Genomic DNA, 21,871 nt, shown 5'->3' on the forward strand with positions numbered 1-21,871 from the left:
AGAGGAGGGTCTTGAAACAGGTCTTGAAGGTGGCAAGGGAGGGGGCGAGGCGGAGGGACTGCAGGATTGGGTTCCAGAGGGTGGGGTCAGAGTGGCGGAAGGCCGCCCGCCAATGGTGCGGCCAGTGAGGCAGGGGACGTGAAGCAGGCCAGAGCCTGCTGAGCGTAGGGAGTGAACAGGATGGTAGGAGGTCACAGAGCTAGGGGGGAACAAGACCATGGAGGGCTTTGAAGGTGAGGATGAGGATCTTGAACTGTATCCGCTGTGTGATAGGAAGCCAGTGGAATTGGACAAGGATGGGAGTGATTGGGTGGCGGAGCCTAGTGTGGGAGAGGACACAGGCTGCAGCGTTCTGGATAATCTGCAGCCTGTGGAGGGAGGAGTTGGGGAGGCTGACAAGCAATGAGTTTGCATGGTCGATCATCAATGTAATGAGAGCACGTATGAGGGTTTTGGCGGTCTGCGGTGTGAGACAGTGGCGAAGCCGGGCAACGTTGCGGAAGTGGAGGAAGGCAGAGCAGGACATGATGCAGATGTGGGGTAGGAAGGATAGTTGAGGGTCAACAAGACCCCAAGGTTCCGGACTGGCTTAGCAAGGTGCAGTGTGCAACAATGGATGAATGGTGGATGCTGTCAGCGCCTGAGATGAGGAGGAGTTGACGGGAGCCACTCAGGAGGACCTTGGTCTTGTTGACGTTCAACTGGAGAAAGTTAGCTCTCATCCAGGACTTGATGTCAGACAGACATTCAGTCAGGATAGCAATGGAGTCATGGGTGGAGGCAGAGAGATAGAGTTGGGTGTCATCTGCATACATGTGGAAGTTGACCCCATGTTCTGCGGATGATGTCACCAAAAGGGAGCATATAGATATTGAAGAGAAGGGAACCAAGGGCAGAGCCCTGAGGAACGTCGCACGAGATGGTCCGGGGGCTGGAGGAGAAGCCGTTTGAGGAGATGAAGTGCAGGCGGTGTGAGGGGTACGATCTGAACCAGTCAAGGACAGAGCCATGGAGGTTGAGGTTAGAGGAGAGGCAGTGGATAAGGATAGAATGGTCGATGGTGTCGAAAGCAGCAGAGAGGTCAAGAGGACGAGGAGGCAGAGGGAGCCCTGGTCGCAGATGGACAGAATATAATTTGTCACTTTGACCAGGGCTGTTTCTGTGCTGTGGGAGGCACGGAAACCCAATTGGAGGGGGTCGAGGAAGGAGCGGTGGGAGAGGAAGGAGCGAAGCTGAGAAACTACAACTCATTCCAGGACCTTGGAGAGGAAACGTAGGTTGGAGATGGGGCAATAATTACAACAAATTGGTTGGAGTGATCCTTGGAGTATTCATAATAATAACATTTATGAAGGAACATATTCTGCTGCCAAACAGATTCTAATCTGTAAAAATTTCCTCTTCTGAAAGATTTCCTTCTTCCTTCCTCAAGGCTCACTAATTCCACCCCCCAAAGCATATTGTAACATACAAATTGATGTTCTTGAGGTCCAAGTCCAATGCTAAACACCAGAATTAACTCAACATCAGTTCTTTATCCCACTTCCCCACCCAAAGTTTTTTTTTGGCCTCACCTTTATACATCCTTGAAAACAGGATACATTTTTCAAGCAAAACTATGTTATGCTTTATTGCACCAATTGACATAAAGAATGGTTCATGGGCATACCTGTGAACATTGAAACTCTGGGGTGAACAGGCAGTCCAGGTTTAATTACTTTACCCAAAGAATGGCAACTATAAATTGACATATATACAGAGCCCTTCATGTCGGGAGCGCTTAACAATGATGTTAATAATTGATGTTAATAATCCAGGCACCCGACCTGGAGGTTAGACCTGAAAATGTTAGAGAGGGGAAAGATGACTGAAAGCACAGTTAAAGAGGTATATTTTGACACATGCTTTGAATGCAATATAAATGTAATTTTCTTGTATTAATATACAAAGGTAATACAGTTGGAAATTACAGCACCACAGAAATGATTAAAAATGGCTGCCATGCTCACTAAACTTTACAGTAATTCTTTACAGTGAACTTCTGCTGACTAGATAAACATTCATGAAATAATTACTGCCAGTTTTATGCTAATATCTCACCCCTGGATCAAGTTATGTCATCAGGATAAACCAGTTCCAAGGTTCTGAGAAAATATTAACTGACATGTGAGGATAATAAATCCAATATTGAGTTTCATGATAAATTGACAGTGAAATAGCCACCCGTATACAAAATATTGCTACTTTCAGGTAAACACGGGCTCTTCAAATCCGCAAGTGCGCTTTATTAGGGTGTGCGCAGGAAATATGGTGTACACAGGGATGATTCCTGACTCTAATAAAAGAAGCATGCCCAAAAACCTGTGCACAACCTGTTCTACCAGGATATATTAAATGTGCAATACTCATCTTACAGGTATTCTAATGATCAATTCACATAATTTGTAGTACACACCACATCATTCTCTGGATTGTTTGAATTTTCTTCTCCATTAAACTATTTTCTATGGAGAACAGGTGCACAATTATTTTCTATCGATTACTATCCAGTGTTTACCAATACACTAAAAATATATATTTCTTACATGACGTAGAATTGTGTTAATATTATGTTTGGCATGAAAATTGTGTAAATATTAAGTATGGCATGAGAGGTACAAGGTTGCATGCTAATAAGTCAGGTCATATTTCGCAGTAACTTCTGCTAAAATTTTTGGAACATTAGGAACATTAGGTTTCAGTTCTTTTTAATGTAAAAGACGGTTGATTGATGGATCGATTTCTGGGAGTAGTAAAGCCTCCAAAAACAAATTGATAACTCAAAACTCCATCCAAGACTGTATGGAAGGATTATTAAAAGGAAGGATTATTATTAATAATATGAAAATATCGATCTGTTGGCATCAATCAGTCCTGGAATCGAGGGTGGAGGCAGAGAGGTACAATTGAATGTCATCCACATACATGTGGAAGTTAACCCCATGTCTGCGGATGATGTCACCAAGGAGGAGCACATAGATATTGAAAAGGAGAGGGCCAAAGACAGAACCTTGAGGGACGCCACACATAATGGTGCGATATCTGAAGGAGAAGACATTAGTGGCGACAAAGTAGAGATGGTTGGAGAGGTAGGATTCAAACCAGGCAAGGGCAAGTCTGCAAAGATTGAGCTAAGAGTAGAGGCGGTGTAGGAGGATAGAATGGTCGACAGCTGGAAGGTGAGGAGAGGGGTAGGGTCGAGGGAGCAGGTGGTGGACTTCATTTTTGAAATGATGAAGGTGAGGGAAGAGGGGAAGAAGGGTCCAAGGTGTATAGGGAGGGATGGGTGGTTGCCGGGGCGTGGGGGGGAGATGGCGAGGGGGTAGAGGTGGACGGGTGAGAGGTAGTCGAATGAATCCCCTTGATTTTGGATTTGACGAAGTGTGACATCTCCTCGCAGTTGGAATTGAAGGAGAGGATAGGCGAGATGCGGGAAGATGGACAGAGGAGATGGTTAGCGGTGGAGAAGAGGAACCTGGGATTGTCCTTGGCCTCCAAGATTATCTTTGAGTAAAAGGATGATTTGCCGGAGGTTGTGCGGTAAATCTTAGTGCGGTCAAGCCAGATCTGTCGATGATCGTTTGGTCCAGGAGCATTCAGCAGTGCACGCTTGTGCCTTGAGGGATCAGCATACTGACATCTAATCCAATGTGATTCCAGGCATCCCGTAACTCCTGTAACTCTTGTCATACTTAGGTTGATATTTCGCAACTCAGCTAACAAGCATTCATCCTTATACAATACATTCATTATACAATCAATATTTTTATTTATTATGATTGTACTTCTAAAAATCAGCTTGACAGAAGCATATCTACATTAGCAACACAGTAATTAATTTCTAATCAAACAGTAATTCACATATCAAAACAAGCAATAATTTATATTCTAACTTAACCAAAAATAATTAATTTCTGATTATAACACGGAAATTTTAGGCAAATATGATTATTATACATTCAATGTTCAAATAACAATAAAAGTTACAATTAGATCATCACCAAACCCATCTTGGGTACCTGAATGGTAAGCAATTAAATGAAGACACCTGGAAAAACAGGGCACTTATATATTCATCAATGGAATATGCTCATCATGGTTAAATAATACATTTGGAACTTATATGGCTCAGGATAGACAAACGCCACACACCCAATATTAAAAGAGATTCACCCATGAAATATACAGTCAATTCACTCTACAGTATAATTTGTGGAGCAATTTGAGACGTTGTGAAGACTCGATAAGGTGCTATATCAAATGCAAGAATTATTATTAATTATCAGTCCAGAAGGGCTTACAGATTGCACTGCTGAAAATACAGCAAAAGGTAAAGCGGGCTTGAGCACTACAATAAAGATGAGCACCCAATAAAGTTATGTCCTATCTTTTGAACTGCTTATGTTTAAATATCATGCATTTATGTTTCTCTGTGGTGTCAATAACCTTGGAAGTAGATTTATTAGAGAATTACTAGTTTTTAAAGCAGTGTACTGGAGCATGGTGGCTTTCGATAGGTTATAGATCTGAGCAGCTGAGCAAACAATAGTAAAATGGTAAATGGTGGAAGCCAAGCCTTTGGCTTAGATATTGCTTTCTCTTTCCCTGAATTGTAGAGAATTAGCCTCAACATATTTAGAAATTGCATGCAGAGTGAGCTCTTTTGCTGTAAACGCAACATACAGCCTCACAAATTTACTCCCCATCTCCCAGCCCCTAAAATCGCTATGGAAGCAAATACATCTCTAAAATTTATTTCGCTTGGTCTCACACTCCTGAGAGTTGAAGGATGTTGTATGGCCATTTCCAATTATAGAAAGGAAAAACAGATAAATTAGGGGCAGAAAATCTAACTTAATTTCATTTACACAAATCCTTTTCCATAAATTGCTTTATGTCTCAGATATTCTTCCATGCACTGTAGTGCTATATCATCCACATCAGGGTCAAACTTGTTTGCAAACAAATGATGCTGTTGCAAGATCCAGTTAAGGTCGCCAAGTCCATAGACACATACTGCATGCCGATGAGTTCCTGAACATTTTGGATAAGGAGCTCCTTCCCATATGTTCCCCTCAAGGTATGACCATTTCACCAGGCGGGCAATGGATGCCATATCCGACATATGATATTTACTATTGGGAGGATAAGAGCCTGGAACTGTAGGAATTCTCTGTAGAGTAGCCCAGAAATGTTCATCCGGACTATAAGTGTCTTCTGACCATTTCATAAAGTTCTGGATTTCAGGATTTGAAAATAGATGGCTCACAAATTCCCTTGAAACTACAAAGTATGCATTCCCAGTGAACATTGGGGTTTTGATTGGAGGTGGGCTTTTCTTTTGATCAGTTCTGCTTACAGAAGTTTTAATTTCATGATGAAACTCCCATCGTTTCTGTATATCAAGGCAGAGAAATGTAGTTATCAACATCCTGATATAGGATAAGAAGATATGGCATTTGCATTGGAGTGATATAAAACCATATTATCTGCTACAGAGGGCAAGCTAGGAACATCAATATTAGGATAATAAAATTGGGTTAATAAGTGGCAAATAGAGAGAAAAAGAAAGAGAAAGAGAGAGAGAAGGGTTGACACGTATAGCTGTATAATAATAGTATGACTTTTGCTGGAACAACTTTTTAGTTAGTATTGTAAACGTGAATTTTGTTGATGTCGATTTATCCATACAGTTCGTTTAACTATGTTGGGACCTTATTTAAATGCTCTGGGACGCTCCCTTGGTGGTGGTGGTGATGGTGGGGGGCTATATAAATTTAAGTTGTTGTAATCAGTGGAGATAATTGGCTCTTTACTGTCCTCCCCATTCCCTGCTTTCTTCCTTCCTATATTCTTCCTCTTCAATTTTTTATCCAATTCAATTTCACTTGTTATGGCAAGTAAAATTAAAAATTGTAAGAATGTGATTCATGATTTAGATAATCTGGAAGTATTGACCTTCTTCTGCTTTACAAAATATAGGAATATAACCATATAACCTGAGCCGCCTCACATCCTGGTGATGTATGCAATTAAGCTATTAATCTTCTACTATTTGTCAAGTGGTGGGGAAAATGACACTCTTGCATACTTGCAGGATACATTAGTCCAATAAAGCAGTCGGGTGTTTTTAATTCTAATCATATAAAAAAAAAGGAACAAGAAAAAAACTCTCCTTTCATAGTGTGGAGTCAGGAAACTTGCCAAAGGTTTGGTCGTGTCCAGGAATCGAATTGGGGCAGGGACATTGCATAAATAAAACTACAACCGACACACCAATGGTCTTTGTGAAAGTTATTTCTGGATAACAAAGGATTTGGAAAGCAGAATTAATAAACCCAGTGACCAGGTGTGGCGGTGGGAAGCGACAGTCCCTCCCTCCCTCCCTGACTGAGCAAAGGAAAGGCTCAGTGCTTTAGCCAAGCACTGGGACCTCAGAGGAAACAACGGGACCCCCTGAAATAAACTAAAACAAACCAACACTTAACCATTACACAGAGGAGATGGTTTGCCCTCCACTCTCCCCGATCCCGACCCCCTCTCAGCTCGAATCCCAATCCCTGACTGTCCGGCGCCTCGGGAACGTCCTCCCGACGTGAAAGGCGCTGCACAGATACACTGTCGTATTGTACTTCTACCCTTTCAGTTGCAGTTTTGTGAAGTAACTGGGTTCCAGGCTCCCCCCGTGCCATGGTGGGGGGGGGGGGGGGGGGGGGGTCTCTCTCCAGCGGCACAGTGTCACGACCATGAAGACACCGACACACGAAATGGAGTTCTGTCGCAACGCGTAACGCATCTCCGACGCATCCAGAACCTCACCCTCTTGATCCCGGACGGCGTTTCCGATTCCAGACTGTTTTTCCCGTTCAATTCGATGAGCTTTCGGACGATCTCTGCGTTGGTTTTGATTGGGAAATCCATGCCGCACAAATTCAGGAGGTACTTCCATTGCACTTGACTCTTGAGCAGATCTTCCATACAGTTCAGATCCGCCTGGACCCGAGACCACGAAGCGTAGACGACATCTTCTAATTTGCGGGTCAGGAAAACATTAGCGAAACACGAAGCGACGGCTCGGACGGCCAGAAAGAACTTTCCCGAGGATTTCCTATCCACGTGGATGCAGTACACGTTCTGGGGGGTGTAGATGCCTCTCAGTAGCCTTTCAAACATCTCGACGTTCTCGTGGATCACAATCGAAAAGGCAATCGGGAAAACCTTCTCCTCTTCGCTGAGCGGAAAGGTCACATATTTGCGCGTTCTCTTGAAAGCCACGCAATCGCTCGTCATGTTTAAGTAGTCGTTTTCTGTTACTCTCGTCGCTCTCGGTGAGCCGTCGGGTTTATTCGGGGGAGTGTGCGGGATGGCTGTGCCATTGCCCCCGATGGTCTCTGAGCAGACAGAGCCCTGATCCGACAGGTGCAGCGATTTGTAGTAATAGTACCTGAGTTCTTTGTTGGTTGGATCTCCAAATTCTTCCCAATTTCCCTGGAACGATTTTCTGCACAGGAGAAGATTCCTCGTAACAAAGAATGCACCCGAGCACAAGACAGTCAACGTGACTAACTTGAGCAGAAATCTTGTCCACCTCTTCATGCTCAACCCTTCTGGCTCTCTTCGAACTTTTTTTCCTACCAATCAATTTGCAAATCCTCGTGCTGATTAGTATTCAGCATTATTATTAAACTGCAACCGTTTGTGAAAGCCGTAAAGTGCATCTGTTCAAATATTATCGATCGCTTTGTTCCTTTTCAAATCCAATTTTATCCAATCTAATCTCTGCAGAAATAAAAAAAAATGCCGCTGTCTTGGTCTGACTCACCACAATTCTGGAAAGGAAGTTTCTGTTGGGTAGATAAGCATTGGTGGTGTATCAGTACTGCCTCTTTTATGCAAATATCTCACCTCCTGGAGCACATTATACCACCAGGATAAACCAGTTCCAAGGTTATGACACAATATTAACTGACATGTGAGGATTATAAATCCAATATTGAGTTTCATGATAAATTGACAGTGAAATAGCCACCCGTATACAAAATACTGCTACTTTCAGGTAAACACGGGCTCTTCAAATCCGGGCGCCTTCCGAAAGCGGCAAGTGCGCTTTATTAGGTTTTGCGCGGGGAGACACATGATTTTGCGGGTGTACACAGGGATGATTTCTGACTGCGATAAAAGGAGCGCATCCATAAAACTTGCACAACCTGGACTCGGTGAAGGAATGTACTTTTGAACCTTTGGAAGAAAAGAACAAAATTGTGGAAGATGCTGTGTTTTGGGTTTCTGAGGTACTAGATATTATATTTATAAATAAATATATATTTTTCAAAAGAAAGTAAACACAGGCTCTTTAGGTTTTTAAGAGTTGAAAGCATTTGATGTTGAGGATGGTTTGTAGTTATTTTGTGAATTGAAGCACTTTAAATTATTTCGTAGAATGAATGATAGAATGTTGCAACACAAAAATGTTGCTCATCAAGTCTCTATTGGCATTTTTTTCCACGTGTGAACCATCTGATCTATTTCTGCTCTCCTGCTCACTCCCCCAAACCAATCTTTCAAAAGAATTCAGGTATTATTCTTGAACTGCAGAATAAATTAATAATTTTTTTGTAACATCAGGAACATTAGGTTTCAGTTCTCTTTAATTTAAAAGATGGTCGATTGATGGATCAATTTCTGGGAGTAGTAAAGCCTCCAAAAACAAATTGATAAGTCAAAACTCAATCCAAGACTGTATGTGGGGCACTGCCTTGCACAATTAGCTGCCGCGTTTCATCTACAAAATGCAGTTAATCCACTTAACAATATATTTCTGAAGTGCTTTATGATGTCTGAACGATGCGTGTAAGGCATTATTTCAAAAGCAAGGATTATTATTATTAATATGAAAACATTGAATGGTTGTCTTCAGATAAAAAAATCGATACGCTTTAACTGTTTATTGTTTTATAGTGTCTCAAAAAGCTATATCAAGAAGTACAAAGGTACAGGTTATTCAGGAAAGGTGGATGCGCATCTATAAGTCAGGGACACATGGGAGGATAAAATAAATGAGCCAGTGTTACATCATCAATTATGGAATGAAATTCTCTAGTTAGATGTGCTCAACGAGAAAACAACTAGTCTAACATTTTGGGTTTATCTCTCCATGCCCAAATTATTTTACTCCCCAAACGAGCTTCCCAACCTCTCCTCTCAAAGCTAGCGTACAGCCATTTACTATGCGATATTTCACTCTGTATCCATAGCTTACTCCACAATCTTTCTGGAGGTTAGTGAAACTCCCAAACCACTCTTATCATCTCCCTTCCATCTGCTTTGATCTCTCTCTCTTCTTCCTGCATCATCACCTTGGACTGAAAATGTGAGTTCAAAGACAATACAAAATCAACTCTGCCTCCCCAGTCTCCTATTTCCCCCTCTCTGCTAATATGGTACATTTGTGCATGCAGTGTTTAACTTTAGCTAGATATAGAGGAAATGAGGAAGAAACCGGAGATGTGGCGCCAACGCTCGCTGTCCATCACCGGAAAAAACCTAGTGACAAAGTGTGAGGCCCTCTCGGTGTTACTGTAGTGTGGCCCAGGTCTGGCCTTTGATCAAGACCAACACCACTACAGTCACCAGAACAGTCTTCCAACTGAGCTGGGTGTCCAAGAGGGATCGTATCCGTGGGAACATGATGCACAAAACCCTGGAAAAGGGCTCCATAATGTAGCTGTAATCCTCATGGCCACCTTTGTGTGTAGCTGCGTGGCGCTGTGCCTGGAGCTCCGCTACTCTGGCAACAAATGCCTACATTCTGGGCTTCTACCTGTACCCAATGTTAAGAAGGGTGGGCCTGGCAGAACTGTCTCAAAACGTTCCACAATTGGAGCATACCGAAACACCTATTGAGAAATTCCAGAAGAACGCCATCCCAGACCCCTGCACAATCACCGAGCGGTCTGTGTGACAGGTAGTCGAAACAGTTCGAAAGGGGGAACGGCAGACCCCGTCGCGATGGCCAGCTACGTCTGACAAAACGCCACGTCACCGGCCCTGACCAACAACCATCAGGATATGGCCTGGATGGTGATTAAAGGAACTCCGCCTCAGGGCTTCCATGCACTTTCGAGGTCTGGGCCAGTCAGCACACTACCCTTAGGATGGCTGCAGAGGCGCGGTGACCATGGATCACCTCCTCCTGGATTGTTGTTTCACAAAGGCGGTTTGGAAAAGATGGAATGGATACTATCACGGTTTGTCCCTGGGGACCCACTGTCATGGCAGTTGGTGCTGTACAGCCTCTTCCCGGGCACTCACAGAGAAACCCACATCGAGAGGGCGAAACCTTGGGCAAGTTTCCTTACTCCACACGCCTAATAATAATCCCTCCAAAAACCAAAAACAATAATAAATTGGTCATTTTCAATCCATGACTGTTTGTGGGACATTGCTGTGCGCAATTGGCTGCCGCGTTCGCCCACAAATATACAGTCAATTCACTTTACAGTATATTCTGTGAAGCGCTTTGGGACGTCCTCCCGACGTGAAAAGCGCTATATCAAATGCAAGGATTATTATTATTATTATTGAAGGATCATAAACTCGGTAAAGGAGGCTCTTTGGCTCTCTCGAAATCAGGTGTTCCTCTGGCAGAACTAGGGGCGGAAAGGGCCTGCCTCAGGCTCTCGCACGCTAGAATCAGGGACTATATACTGAGGGACACGCTGAAGCTCAGCTCAACCTTGGCAAAGGCCAGATGGGGCCTGACCCTGGCAGGAAACGCTCCTGCGCAAGCTGCTCAGGGTACACCCACGAGCGCACCCAAAACTATGACTAAAATAAATGTGAGAGTAACCATATAAATGTACAGAAGGTCGCTCGAGATATAAACAAAGAGCGTCCCAAAAATATATGTACGGTAAACTTGTGTGCATACAGTGCATATCAAAGCGCTTTCCGAAAACAGCAAGTGTGCCTTCTCAGGGTGTGTGCAGGTGCACACGTGGATGTAGTGCGCACAGGAGCGACTCCCGACAGTTTTAAAGGAAGTGGCCCAAAAAAAGTGTGCACAACCTGCGTGCGGTGAAGGAATGTAACATAAAGAATGGAATGTTTTTGAGGCAGAAGGGAAAAATGTAACAGAAGATGTTATACGTTGTGTTTGTTTTGGATTTCTGTTGTACCAAATACTATATTTATAAATAAATATATATTCTAAAAAAAACTTTAGCTAACCTCTTCCTCAGTATAGGTGTTAATTCTTTATGTTGCAATAATGCAAGTCAAACAAGTAAAAACTACAGGATTTTAAAACAGCCGAGAGTTTTATTGCTTTAACCTCCATTTTCTGTATGTAAACATTTAGTGTTTATTGGAAAGTGTGGCCACTTGGTGGCAGCAGATCACAACTATTATCTCACTTTATTTAGACCAGGGTGGTCTTCAACCAGCCCGCCAACACTGTTGGACTGTGTGTCTGGAGGCCAAGCTTAGTTTGACCCAGCAGGTAAAACAGCGGTGTGAGGTGCCTTAACATTCAACACAACAGAACCTGTCAATCACATTCAAAACGGTAACAAGAGAGAGACATACAGAGAGAAACAGAGAGATACAGTGAGCACTTGGTTGGCTTTGACCTCCTGTTTGTCCTTCGTCCTCTCAGCTCCACCATCAGCGACCGTACCTTCAGCTACTATGCCCTGAAACTTTGTAACTCTCTCCTTCAACTCCACTGATTTGGGATTATATGGGACGTCCTGCCAACATGAAAGACGCTATACAACTGAAATTTTGTTGTTGTTGTTGCCTTGCCCCTTCCTTCCCCTTTTTCAGATCATGCTAGAAGATATTCCTCTTCGACCGTTGTGTAAAAAGAATTTTATAACTGTAATTTGTGAGACGGATTAATGATCTAATCTGGTTTGAAAGTGTCACTGTTTAACTGTCCATTGCAATATGCAATGTCTTCAAAATACAGTACCGATAGATGTAGACCAACGTTCAACTAATATATTTGAAAACTTTAAAATTATGAGAATAGATGGAAAAGATAAGAAAAAGTTAAAAATTAGAAAAGGGAGGATGAGAATAAAGGATAGAATAGAGAAGAAAATAAAACCAAAACCCACTGGAAATATTTTAAATTTACTGTGTATTCAAAATATTTTAGGTTTAATATTATAGAAACAAAGCTATGCTACTTGAGTAGTTTTTTATTGTAATACTAGGTGTACCCGTTGCAGCTATGCTAGCAACCAAAGGATCCAATATGGAATGGTACCACTCACAAACCATTTAACATACCATAAACACCTTGTGTACACCTAAAGCAAAACGATTGTAGATACTTCATAATTTTTTATGCTCATTTTTAGAGCTGGCATGTTCAGTGATACCACTCACACATCATTTTACATGGTTTGGAGTCCTGTAGCTCAGTGGTTAGAGCACTTGCCTTGCAAGTGAGAGACCTGGGTTTGATTCCTGGCAGGGTGAAATCTTGGGCAATTTTCCTTACTCCACATGCTTGATAATAATCCCTCAAGAAAAAAACCCAATAACAATTCGGTCACTCAATCCATGACTGTTTGTGGGACACTGCTGTGCACAATTGGTTTCCGCGTTTCACCCACAAATATCCAGTCAATTCACTTTAAAGGATATTCTGTGAAGTGCTTTGAGATGTCTTGAAGACGTGAAACACACTATTATCAAATGCAAGGATTACTATTATTATTACATGTCATAAACCCTGTGTGCACACCTTAAGCGTAACTGCCATACATGTGCGATGATCTCGTTTAGGTATTAGCTCATCAACGATAGGAGATACACCCCAAAAATATGTCCATGACACTCCACCATGCATGACCGTTCCAATGAGGTATAAATCATGTCTCTACGTCAAGCGATTATTATGTTATTGGCTGAGACACACAGACATTAATTTCGCCTTTATTAGTATAGATTATTATATAAAATGATATACCTAAATCAAGCGAGAGGAGGAGGTCTAAACCCCAGCCCGGGTGAGGCCCCAACTCGAGCCCCAGGCTTCACCATCCCTGGCTAGTCGCTGCTAGGGCGTGGCGGAACCCGGAAACCCCACGGCCTTACCGAGCCAACCATTACCCACCACCAAAAAATATGCCCATGTCATTCCCCCATGCAAGACCTTTCTGATAAATCATGTCTCTACATCAATCGGTTATTGAGTTCTTGGCTGACACACACACAAACACACACAGGCAGACATTACATCTTTATTAGCATAAGCAGATTATCAGCATCATCACACAAGCTGCAAAGGCACAGAACTAGGCAATTGCAAAGACCTACCAGCAGTCTAACTTGATGCTTTTATACAATTTATTACAGAGACCGGTGAGCACTGGAAGCACTTTTGAAGCTAGTTTAGAAAATTGAGTGAAAGCTATTTACAGTGTTCCGAGTCTGAGAAGTCTAAAAGAGACTGGAAGTGAAATACTACCTAATCCTATAATCACAAAACCAGATTGGTAATTGATCATAAAATCAATACATTTTGGAAGCTGCTAACCATTATTTTATAATCACATTAATATGTTAAAGCAATCCCTGCAAAAATGGTTGATATCTGTTCTAACCATTCACTGCTCCTGGATCTAGTTCAGATGCAGGTCAAAAAAGGGTGCAAAACTGAAGAGGAGACAACAGAACTGGTGAAATATTGTTAAAAGAAATTCCAACAGGTTGGTCTTAGCATTAATAATTCATTCATCTGTACATGTCATTGTTATTATTTGTATTTATTTCCTATATAAGTACAATATTGCCATTGCAATAATAAGTTTAAATTACTTCTTAATGCTTCAGTATAATGAATTACTTTTGAATTCCGAGGCCCGAATTTCAAGCCCTGAAGTGCAAAGTTTTGGGAAAATTGTACATTTAGTCCCAATTTGGGCGCTGTTTTTCTGTGGTCTCGATGTTTGAAAATATCTTTACTCTCTAAGTTAAAAAGTGGAGAACAACGGAGGCACGTGTAATGTGGGCGTGTGCCTTCTTTGCAGTCACGTTAACCCTTGTGCGCCTATAATTGCACGATGGTACGAGCAACATCTTGCACTCGCATACCACGCCTTTCGCACAGGATAAGAGTCTGACTGAGGATGATGATTCTTCTGACTCGCTCGCCCGTTAGATCCCGCAAGACGCAACGTAAGAGCACTGTCTGGCAAGCATCCCGCAGCTTGTCCAGCTCGAACGGGTCACCCTTCCAGTTAAGCTTAAGTTAAGTTAAGGCTCAGTAGAGCGAGAAGGCGACGTCCACACGTTTCAGCAGCTTAGCCGAAGGAGCGAGTGCGATGGGGCCATTTTCTCAAAACACACCTGGTCACGGTCTGAATATTTAAAAAAAACAGGGTGTACGCATCAGAATGATATTAATCCTTGCACTTGATACGGCGCCTTCATCCAGTCTTCGAGACGCCTCAAAGCGCTTCACGGAATACACCGTAAAAGTGAAGTGACTGTTTAGTTCGTGGGCGAAAAGGCGGCAGCCAATGTGCGCGCAACAGCGTCACACCAACAGTCGTGGGTCGAAGGGGACAGTTTATTAGGATTTTTTTCCCCACCCCCGGAAAAGCGATCCGCCAACCGACTAACAACCGGGTTCCTACTTTAGAGTGAGGAGGAGAAGAAGGAGGAGGAGGCGGCGGCGGCGGCCGCCACCACCGCCGCCGCCGCTTCGGGGTAACGGTTCTCCCGGTGGTGATGGCGGTCGGTTTGAAAGGGCGCGGCGCGTGCGCACTGCTGGCCGCGGGTGGCGGAGGGCAGTGCGCACGCGCTGGGGCACGGGCCTCGCCTGCCTGCACGGGGGGCCGTTGGGTTTGAATCGGCTCTCCAACCAAGGCGGCGGCGGGCGGGCGGGGCGGGCGGGGCGGGGCGGGGAGAAAGCGGGGACTTCCGGCGCCAGCTGTGGGGGTTGATTGACAGGCGGGCGGGCGGGCGAGTGTCAGAGCGGCTGTCGGCGGCGGCGTGTGTGCGTGTGCGTGAGGGAGGGAAGGGAGGGAGGGAGACAGACAGAGGGAGTGCGGGTCATCGCCACTGACAGGACTTCCCGAACAAAACCGCATATGAATCAGACACAGGTAAAAGAGCTTCTTTTACTCTCCTATTTCGATTCCTTCGCCTTTGATTGACGTTCATCACCGTCTCCCCCCCACCCCCCCCCCCCCCATGGCTCTGGATTTTCCTGTCGGTGGGCAGGTGCACCGGGGGGTTCCGTTTCTCTTCAACCGCTCACGTTTGCCTCCACCATCCACCTCTGAGTGTAAGCGGGTCGGTCAGTGATATATTTTTTTAGGCCATTCGGTCAGCCTCGGGGACGTGCGGTGCGGTACAGCACAGCACAGGCAATGCAGCAGCTGCCTTTTTTTAATATATATATATATATATACCTTTTCTTCTTATTCTTCTTCTTCTTCATCCCGACCGTGTGTTTTTTTTTACACACAGCTTGAGTCCCGTTACTTGGGCTTTCCGGTCGTGTTTTATTTTTGAAAACGCTCCCCGTTTTTTTCTCGCACGAGTGCAAAGCCGAAGCCGAAGGAACGGGGGACGGAATCGCAGGCGTTTAAATTAACGTGTTTAAATGTGAGAGGAAAAAAAAAACGTGGTGTGTGTCCGTTGTACCGTATACGTTTTCCAAAGCGGCATCATAACACGCTGCGGGTTAGAGGAGAAGAGTTTGCGGGCATTTTTGTTCCACTGATTTATATTATTATTATTATTATTATTATTATCCCGTTATTGTCCTCTCACGTCGCATGTGACAGACTTCTGTGGTCTTCTGCAGTGTATTCAGATATACTTAGTTATTTTCGTAGGCCCCTTTTTTTTTTAAACTTCACTGATTCCGTTAGAAGCGGAAACTATTTTTATTTGGTGTTACGGTGGGAACTTTACTCTGGAATACCAACGCATGACTGACTCTGTGGGGCCGCTATTAAGAGATTTATATTGACATTAAAGGCTTAAAACGTCATCTTTTTTTCAAAAAAAAATCTTCGGTGACTCGAAACCGAACTGTTCAATGTTTCCATGACACAAAGTGCTGGGATCTACAATTTGATATTACGGCATTTGTTAATGTATGTTACAGGTATTAACTGAATTAGAAGCAGTCGCATGATATTGATGCATCAGTCTTTGAAGTTTGTTTGAGGATACAGTGAATTTGCACAATCTGGTTATGTGGCAAAAAAAGTCTGAAAAAATATATAATTTCATACAATTTCATACAACCATTGACTTTGGTAATTCAGTGGAAATGCCATGTCCTCAGTAATCCCTACAGTCAAACGCATCACCAGAAGGTGCCAAATCAGACAGAAGCATTCAACCAGAAAGACTTCACAGCACTCTTCTAGAACTGTACCTAAAAGTATTTTTTGATTCAAAATAATAATCTTAATCTTTATCCAACCATCTTCTTTGATTAAATGATGATGCCTATGGCACAGATTTTATGTGTATCCTAAACTAGAATGCTTTGTGGCTGGTGGAGCTGAGAAAATATCTCTGAGAAGCTGGGTATGTTGAGATTGCAAGGACATTTAAACGTTCAGCTATCTAAGATGCAGATAAGCACCATGATCAAACGAGTTCATGCAACAAACAACAACAACAAAATTACATTTGTATAGCGCCTTTCACGTCAGGAGGACGTCCCAAGGCGCTGGACAGACGGACCTGAGCTGAGGGTCGGGGTCGATGCGGGGGGAGGGCAGGGAGATCGAAAGCAAGGTCGACGAGGAGGGTCTTGAAGGTGGCGAGGGAGGGGTGAGATGGAGGGACTGTGGGATGGGCTTCCAGAGGGTGGGTGCAGAGTGTATAGTTTGCTCCTGCAAAATATTTATGCCGGTTTTTCAAATAAGTTTGCCCCTTGAAATTGTTTAAAGGCTTTGCATTATTAACACATATAATATAAAATATATAAACAGAGATATAGAATGAATAATAACTTTCTTGAAATTTGGTCCCTGTGTAAATTGTATACATTATTTGTTATGAATAATGCACGCATTAGCACATCAATGAATACCATTTGCATCTTTGATTGTAATAGTGTTTCTGTTACATAGCACTTCTATTTGCTTTTAGGTGATATATAAAAGTAATACTCTTAGTAGAAAAAATTAAAAATCATTTAGCTGAACCATAATACATGTGAGTAATATGCTACATGTTAAGAGATTTAAAAATCTATATAGTAATATCCTAAATGTTTCCATATAGTATACATAAAAGTTAATTATAATCACAGAGCCAAATCTGTACTGGTGTACTGTTTATCAGTAATTGCTGTAAACCCAAGAGGGTATTTAGCAATTATACTTTACTAGATGTTAGTGTTGAATATCTCAGTATCAAATGTACTTGTTTTGATATGATTTAACAATTAGTTACCCCCAAATATGAATGGAAGAAACATCTGGTGGAAATGAGGTACCAAGATCATTTTTTTTAATGTAGCTTATTTCACAGGTTTAAAATCTGAATTATTTTATGTTCATTTCAAGTCAGATTTATTGTACCTGTTTTATTGTATTGATGGATTCTTCAAGATCTTAGACTAGGTAATTAAAATGTAATCCCCCTCCAACCGGCTTGGTATCATGCTCCGCAACTGTCAAGCACTTTGGGACTCTACTCTGCATGAGTGTTGCTATGTAAATGAAAGTTGTTGTTGTTAAAATATAGCTCTCAACTCCATTATTATAGATATTTTTGGAGTGTTGTGTGAGTATTTGTCAAGCAAGCTGTCTTTGCTTTTGACATAGAGAGGGAGCTGGTGTAAAAATAAGTCATGCATATGATTGGGTATTCAATTCTTTGCAAAATAATCGCAATTTATATCTTAAAAAAGTATTGTAGCTCTCTTTTATTTTAATATCGCTTAAGGAAATTCTGTCTGTCTTCAGATCCCGATTATTGTCCAAGTACCGTGGGGGTTATAAATCATAATAAATTATTCTTCTATTGGATATAGTGCCTATAAAGTCAAAATGTCTTAAAGCACATCCTAAGGAATTGCTGGAAAGTGAAGTGACTGTATTTGTAGATAATTGAAGCGCATGACCAATGTATCTGGAGGATTTTTTACCAGAACATACGGAGAAACTCCTTTCGCTTTGTGAATAGTGTCAAGGCGTCTTTAAGGTCCACTTGAACAAACAGCTGAGACCCTGTTTTAACTTTGCCTCTGACAATGCATTGCTCTGAGCCCTAGCGTTGTAGGGTTGGACTGGATTGTAATCTCAAAATCCTAAAGTAGGATTTAAACCCACAACTTTCTGACCCAGAGTTAAGAGTGCTGCCAATTGAGCCAAGATGACACATGACAAGAAAAATGTGCCAGACCAAGTGAATCCAGACTGAAATGTACATTTGATAATACAGAGAGGAAGAAGAAACAAATTGGGAGAATTAATAATGATGGTACAAAATCATGACATAATACCACTAACTGAAACATTGCAGTAGCTGAGTCAGGATTGGCAATTAAATACTCCTGGTTCTAAAACTTTCAGGAGGGTTTGGGAGGGGAGAATTGGAACCATTAACAAATCAATATCACTCACGGTGAGAATGCGTGTATGGACTTTGCCTTGGTGGTACCTAGCAAATTCTGATATTATTCTGGCCTTTTCTTGTCAGGAACAAGTATCCAGAGAATTAATTTCATGGGTCTAACAACCTTACCCCTCCTACATGTTTTTAACATAGAAGGAAACCCTTCCACCTTTCCTAACCTTTTTCATGAATATGTTGAATCCTTGAAGTTGTATTCACTTCAATCATCTAGGTTTAGTCATCATGCCTCTGATTGCTGCTTGAAGGCTTAGTTGAGGAAGGGAAGGAGGAGGCGCATGTGGAGCATAAACACCGACATAGTGGGCTGAATGGTCTGTTTCTTGCTATGTGTCTAATGTATATCGTATTTATCAATTGTCTTCAGGGCTTCTACTTCCTTTTTAAATGCTTTTGGCATTTATGTATTTGCATTACATTTGTCTTTTTTTGTTTTTTGCCAGAAGCTACTGACTTGCTGACCATGTAGATTGTACCGGTTGAACTTGTAGACTGACGATTTAGAAATTCAGTCAACATTACTAACTGATTTGTTGTTGCTGTTGATTGCAGTAAGTGCTAATCTAAAAAAAAATCACACCAATGAAGAACATTTAAAGCTTGTGAAAATTTTGTTCTTTTCAGTCTGTGCTAACAGCTTTTTATATTTAGTTTTGAGATGTGTAAAACTGTTCTAATCTCCCTTTTAATGTTTCTCTTTATCTATTTTGGAGCATTTTTATCTAATTTGCTCCTGCTGAACTTGAGTATATACTATTCTTGAGCTACGTGCTCCACAAATATTTTTTGAAGGATGTTCATTTATGTTCAACTGATTTATCTTGAATGTTACTTGGTGGCATAGACTGGAAGTGAGTTATGTTGACTATCCTAGTGGATCAACTACTTCTAGTCCCTAAATAGTATCTTGGTCATTGACAAGAATTAAGTCGAAGAAAACTGATCCTTGTAGGCTTCCTGACGTTAAATCAAGGTCTTGTCAGTCTGTTCAGCTGGAAATTATTCAAAAAGAGAAGCAAGTTTTTGCTAGTGTCCTTACTAACAATTTGTCAAATTATTTGGACATTCCCCTAACTTGCTCTGCACAAAATGGCTGCACGTGACTAATTTCTGTAAATTGCATTGAAACATTTAAATTTGATCAAGCTCTATAAAATACAATAAACTCCTGATAACTTATCTTTCCAAGGGAAAAGGACTCCGTGATGAGTTAGCTGGAGTGGTGAGTTAGGTATAAGTATAAACATATATATATATGTGTGTGTGGCCAGAATATTGGCAGCTTGATGACTTGAGTGATAGTGACACTTTTGCCAGGGTCAAGTTATCAAAGTAAAATCTTTCTTTAGAACAACAATTATGCAGTTGTATAGCAGCATGCACGTAGATGAATGTCTCGATGTATTTTACAAAGTCTAAGGGGGAGCCTGAGCTAGGAGGAAGTAGAAGATATGGGAGAAGGTGGCTGAAATGCAGTTAAAGAAAAAGGTAGGGAATAGGTTGAAGAGGAATGCAAGAGACTACAGAGGTAACGTGAGGCAAGGTTGTGAAGGCATTTGAGGATGAGGACCAGAATTTGCTGGGGAATAGAGGAATAGGTACCCCTGCGTGGGAAAGAGAAGAAGCCAGGAGATATAGCGAAGAAGCTGAGATAATTTGGAGTGAAATCAAGAAAGTGCAGAGCTATTGATATGTATTGGGGCCAATATATTCTTCTGGTAGCTTTTTAAAACAAATTCAGGAGAAATGTGAAACCATTTTACAGGAATCAGCTGCTCCCTTCAATCAGCGAACACTGACATTCTATTCAGTTTGTGCTGCTCTATTGCAGGGTATACCATAAAAAAATCTCAAAGTTGTCATTGACATCAGCTTAGTGAATGACCTTCAGGACAGTTTGACATAGCGCATATTTGTAGTATGTCTGCGAATCTGGGCCAAGTAGAATTTTTAACTAACAATTTGCAGTTTTGTAGGCACTTACAAGGACAAGCATGATTTTCCAAAGTAGCTGAACCATTATACGAGTAAGATTGAGAAAAGTTTGCTTTGAGACACCAATCTGATGCAATATGTGTGGCCATTAACAGTATGTGATAACTACAATATCCCACAATATTAGTAAACTTCAAATTTGTGTTTTAAGAACCCAATTAGAACTGTGAACCAAGGGGTCTTCAACTATCACTGGCCATGATCATTAGTATATAGCATTTGTTTAGGGCTCTGGAGGGGAGAATTTGGTGTGTCTGACTTGGGGTTATGTCTTGATACTGTTGTGCATAATTACTATTTGCTGAGGCTTTTGTTTGGATAATAATTTTGCAGTAAACCGTATAGTATCTGCAAATTCAGTATGTATATGGCGCACTACATCATGAAATGCAATATGCTCAGTCACCTTCGCTTGTAAATGATTGCTCTTATTAGCACTTCGGATGCAAACATTTATAATCTGTTCCATTTCCCCTATTTATGATGACATAATGGGAAGTGAGAATAGTCCCTGAAGTAGAGGAATGTGTGTATTCTTGAACAGAGTGGAGCACTCAATTGTCTTCACAACTCCTCTAATATCTTTTACTCCTTTGATTCTCATTGGCTGTTTTAATTCACTATAATTGTGAAGATTGGCTTAAAGTGCTGCATTTTGGATCTCTATTGCCTGGCACTACTGTTTCATAAGTCTGTCTTTAGTGTTAATATCCAGTCCTTCAGTTGGACTAGGGGGCAGTTTCACATTGCTGTTGCTGTCCGGACTTTCATATTGGACTGGTGATTGTGTGTTGTGGGTGTTTCATCTCGATCTAAGTGGTCTCTTCAAGATCCACATGGACTGGATTTTTTGGGGAAATCTCATCGGCAGCTATCTGCAAACTGTGATGAGATAAGTACTATACACCATTCCATAAGATGCATATTATGTAATTTCACTACTTATTCCTTTTTAGGTTAACTTTATGAATGGAACTACATTGATTGTAACAATTGAGATTGAGTTGGTGCTGTATTATCATCCTTAACCTTCCTGGTTCTTGAATCAATAATTCAGTTGGCCTATTGGCTCCATCACAAAATACCAATTGGGTCTACTTGACTTTGGGTCTGAATCTTGTTGCCATCACTGGACATCTCATTCATTCAAGTATGCATGTGCGCGAGTGTATTGGGTGGGGGGTGCAAATGAAGTCTCCCTACCAAA

At 41.8% G+C, this 21,871-nt stretch overlaps 2 protein-coding genes across 2 annotated transcripts in view; one reads left to right on the forward strand and one right to left on the reverse strand.

Moving 5' to 3' along the window:
• Positions 1 to 4,290: 4,290 nt before the first annotated feature.
• LOC103188734 (beta-1,3-galactosyl-O-glycosyl-glycoprotein beta-1,6-N-acetylglucosaminyltransferase 3-like) lies at positions 4,291 to 7,857 on the reverse strand. Its single transcript, XM_007908818.2, has 2 exons — positions 6,859 to 7,857; positions 4,291 to 5,434 (listed from the first exon to the last, which is right to left on the reverse strand). The coding sequence occupies exons 1-2, from the start codon at positions 7,633 to 7,635 to the stop codon at positions 4,904 to 4,906; spliced, it is 1,308 nt and encodes a 435-aa protein (XP_007907009.1). The 5' UTR covers positions 7,636 to 7,857; the 3' UTR covers positions 4,291 to 4,903.
• Positions 7,858 to 15,073: 7,216 nt separating this feature from the next.
• Positions 15,074 to 21,871, forward strand: part of otud7a (OTU deubiquitinase 7A) — a 57,439-nt gene continuing 50,641 nt past the window's right edge. Inside the window, exon 1 of the mRNA XM_007908825.2 lies at positions 15,074 to 15,164. The gene's annotated coding sequence lies outside the window, so the exon portion shown is untranslated. The remainder of the gene's footprint in view (positions 15,165 to 21,871) is intronic.

The sequence above is a fragment of the Callorhinchus milii genome, unplaced genomic scaffold (genome assembly GCF_018977255.1).
Source record: "Callorhinchus milii isolate IMCB2004 unplaced genomic scaffold, IMCB_Cmil_1.0 Scaffold22, whole genome shotgun sequence".
Lineage (NCBI taxonomy): Eukaryota > Metazoa > Chordata > Chondrichthyes > Chimaeriformes > Callorhinchidae > Callorhinchus > Callorhinchus milii.

Coding starts and splice junctions, on each gene's coding strand:
- LOC103188734 (XM_007908818.2), bottom strand. CDS start 7,635: ATGAAGAGGTGGACAAGATTTCTGCTCAAGTTAGTCACGTTGACTGTC. Junction 5,435..6,858: donor CGCCGTCCGGGATCAAGAGG/GTGAGGTTCTGG, acceptor CTTGATATACAG/AAACGATGGGAGTTTCATCA.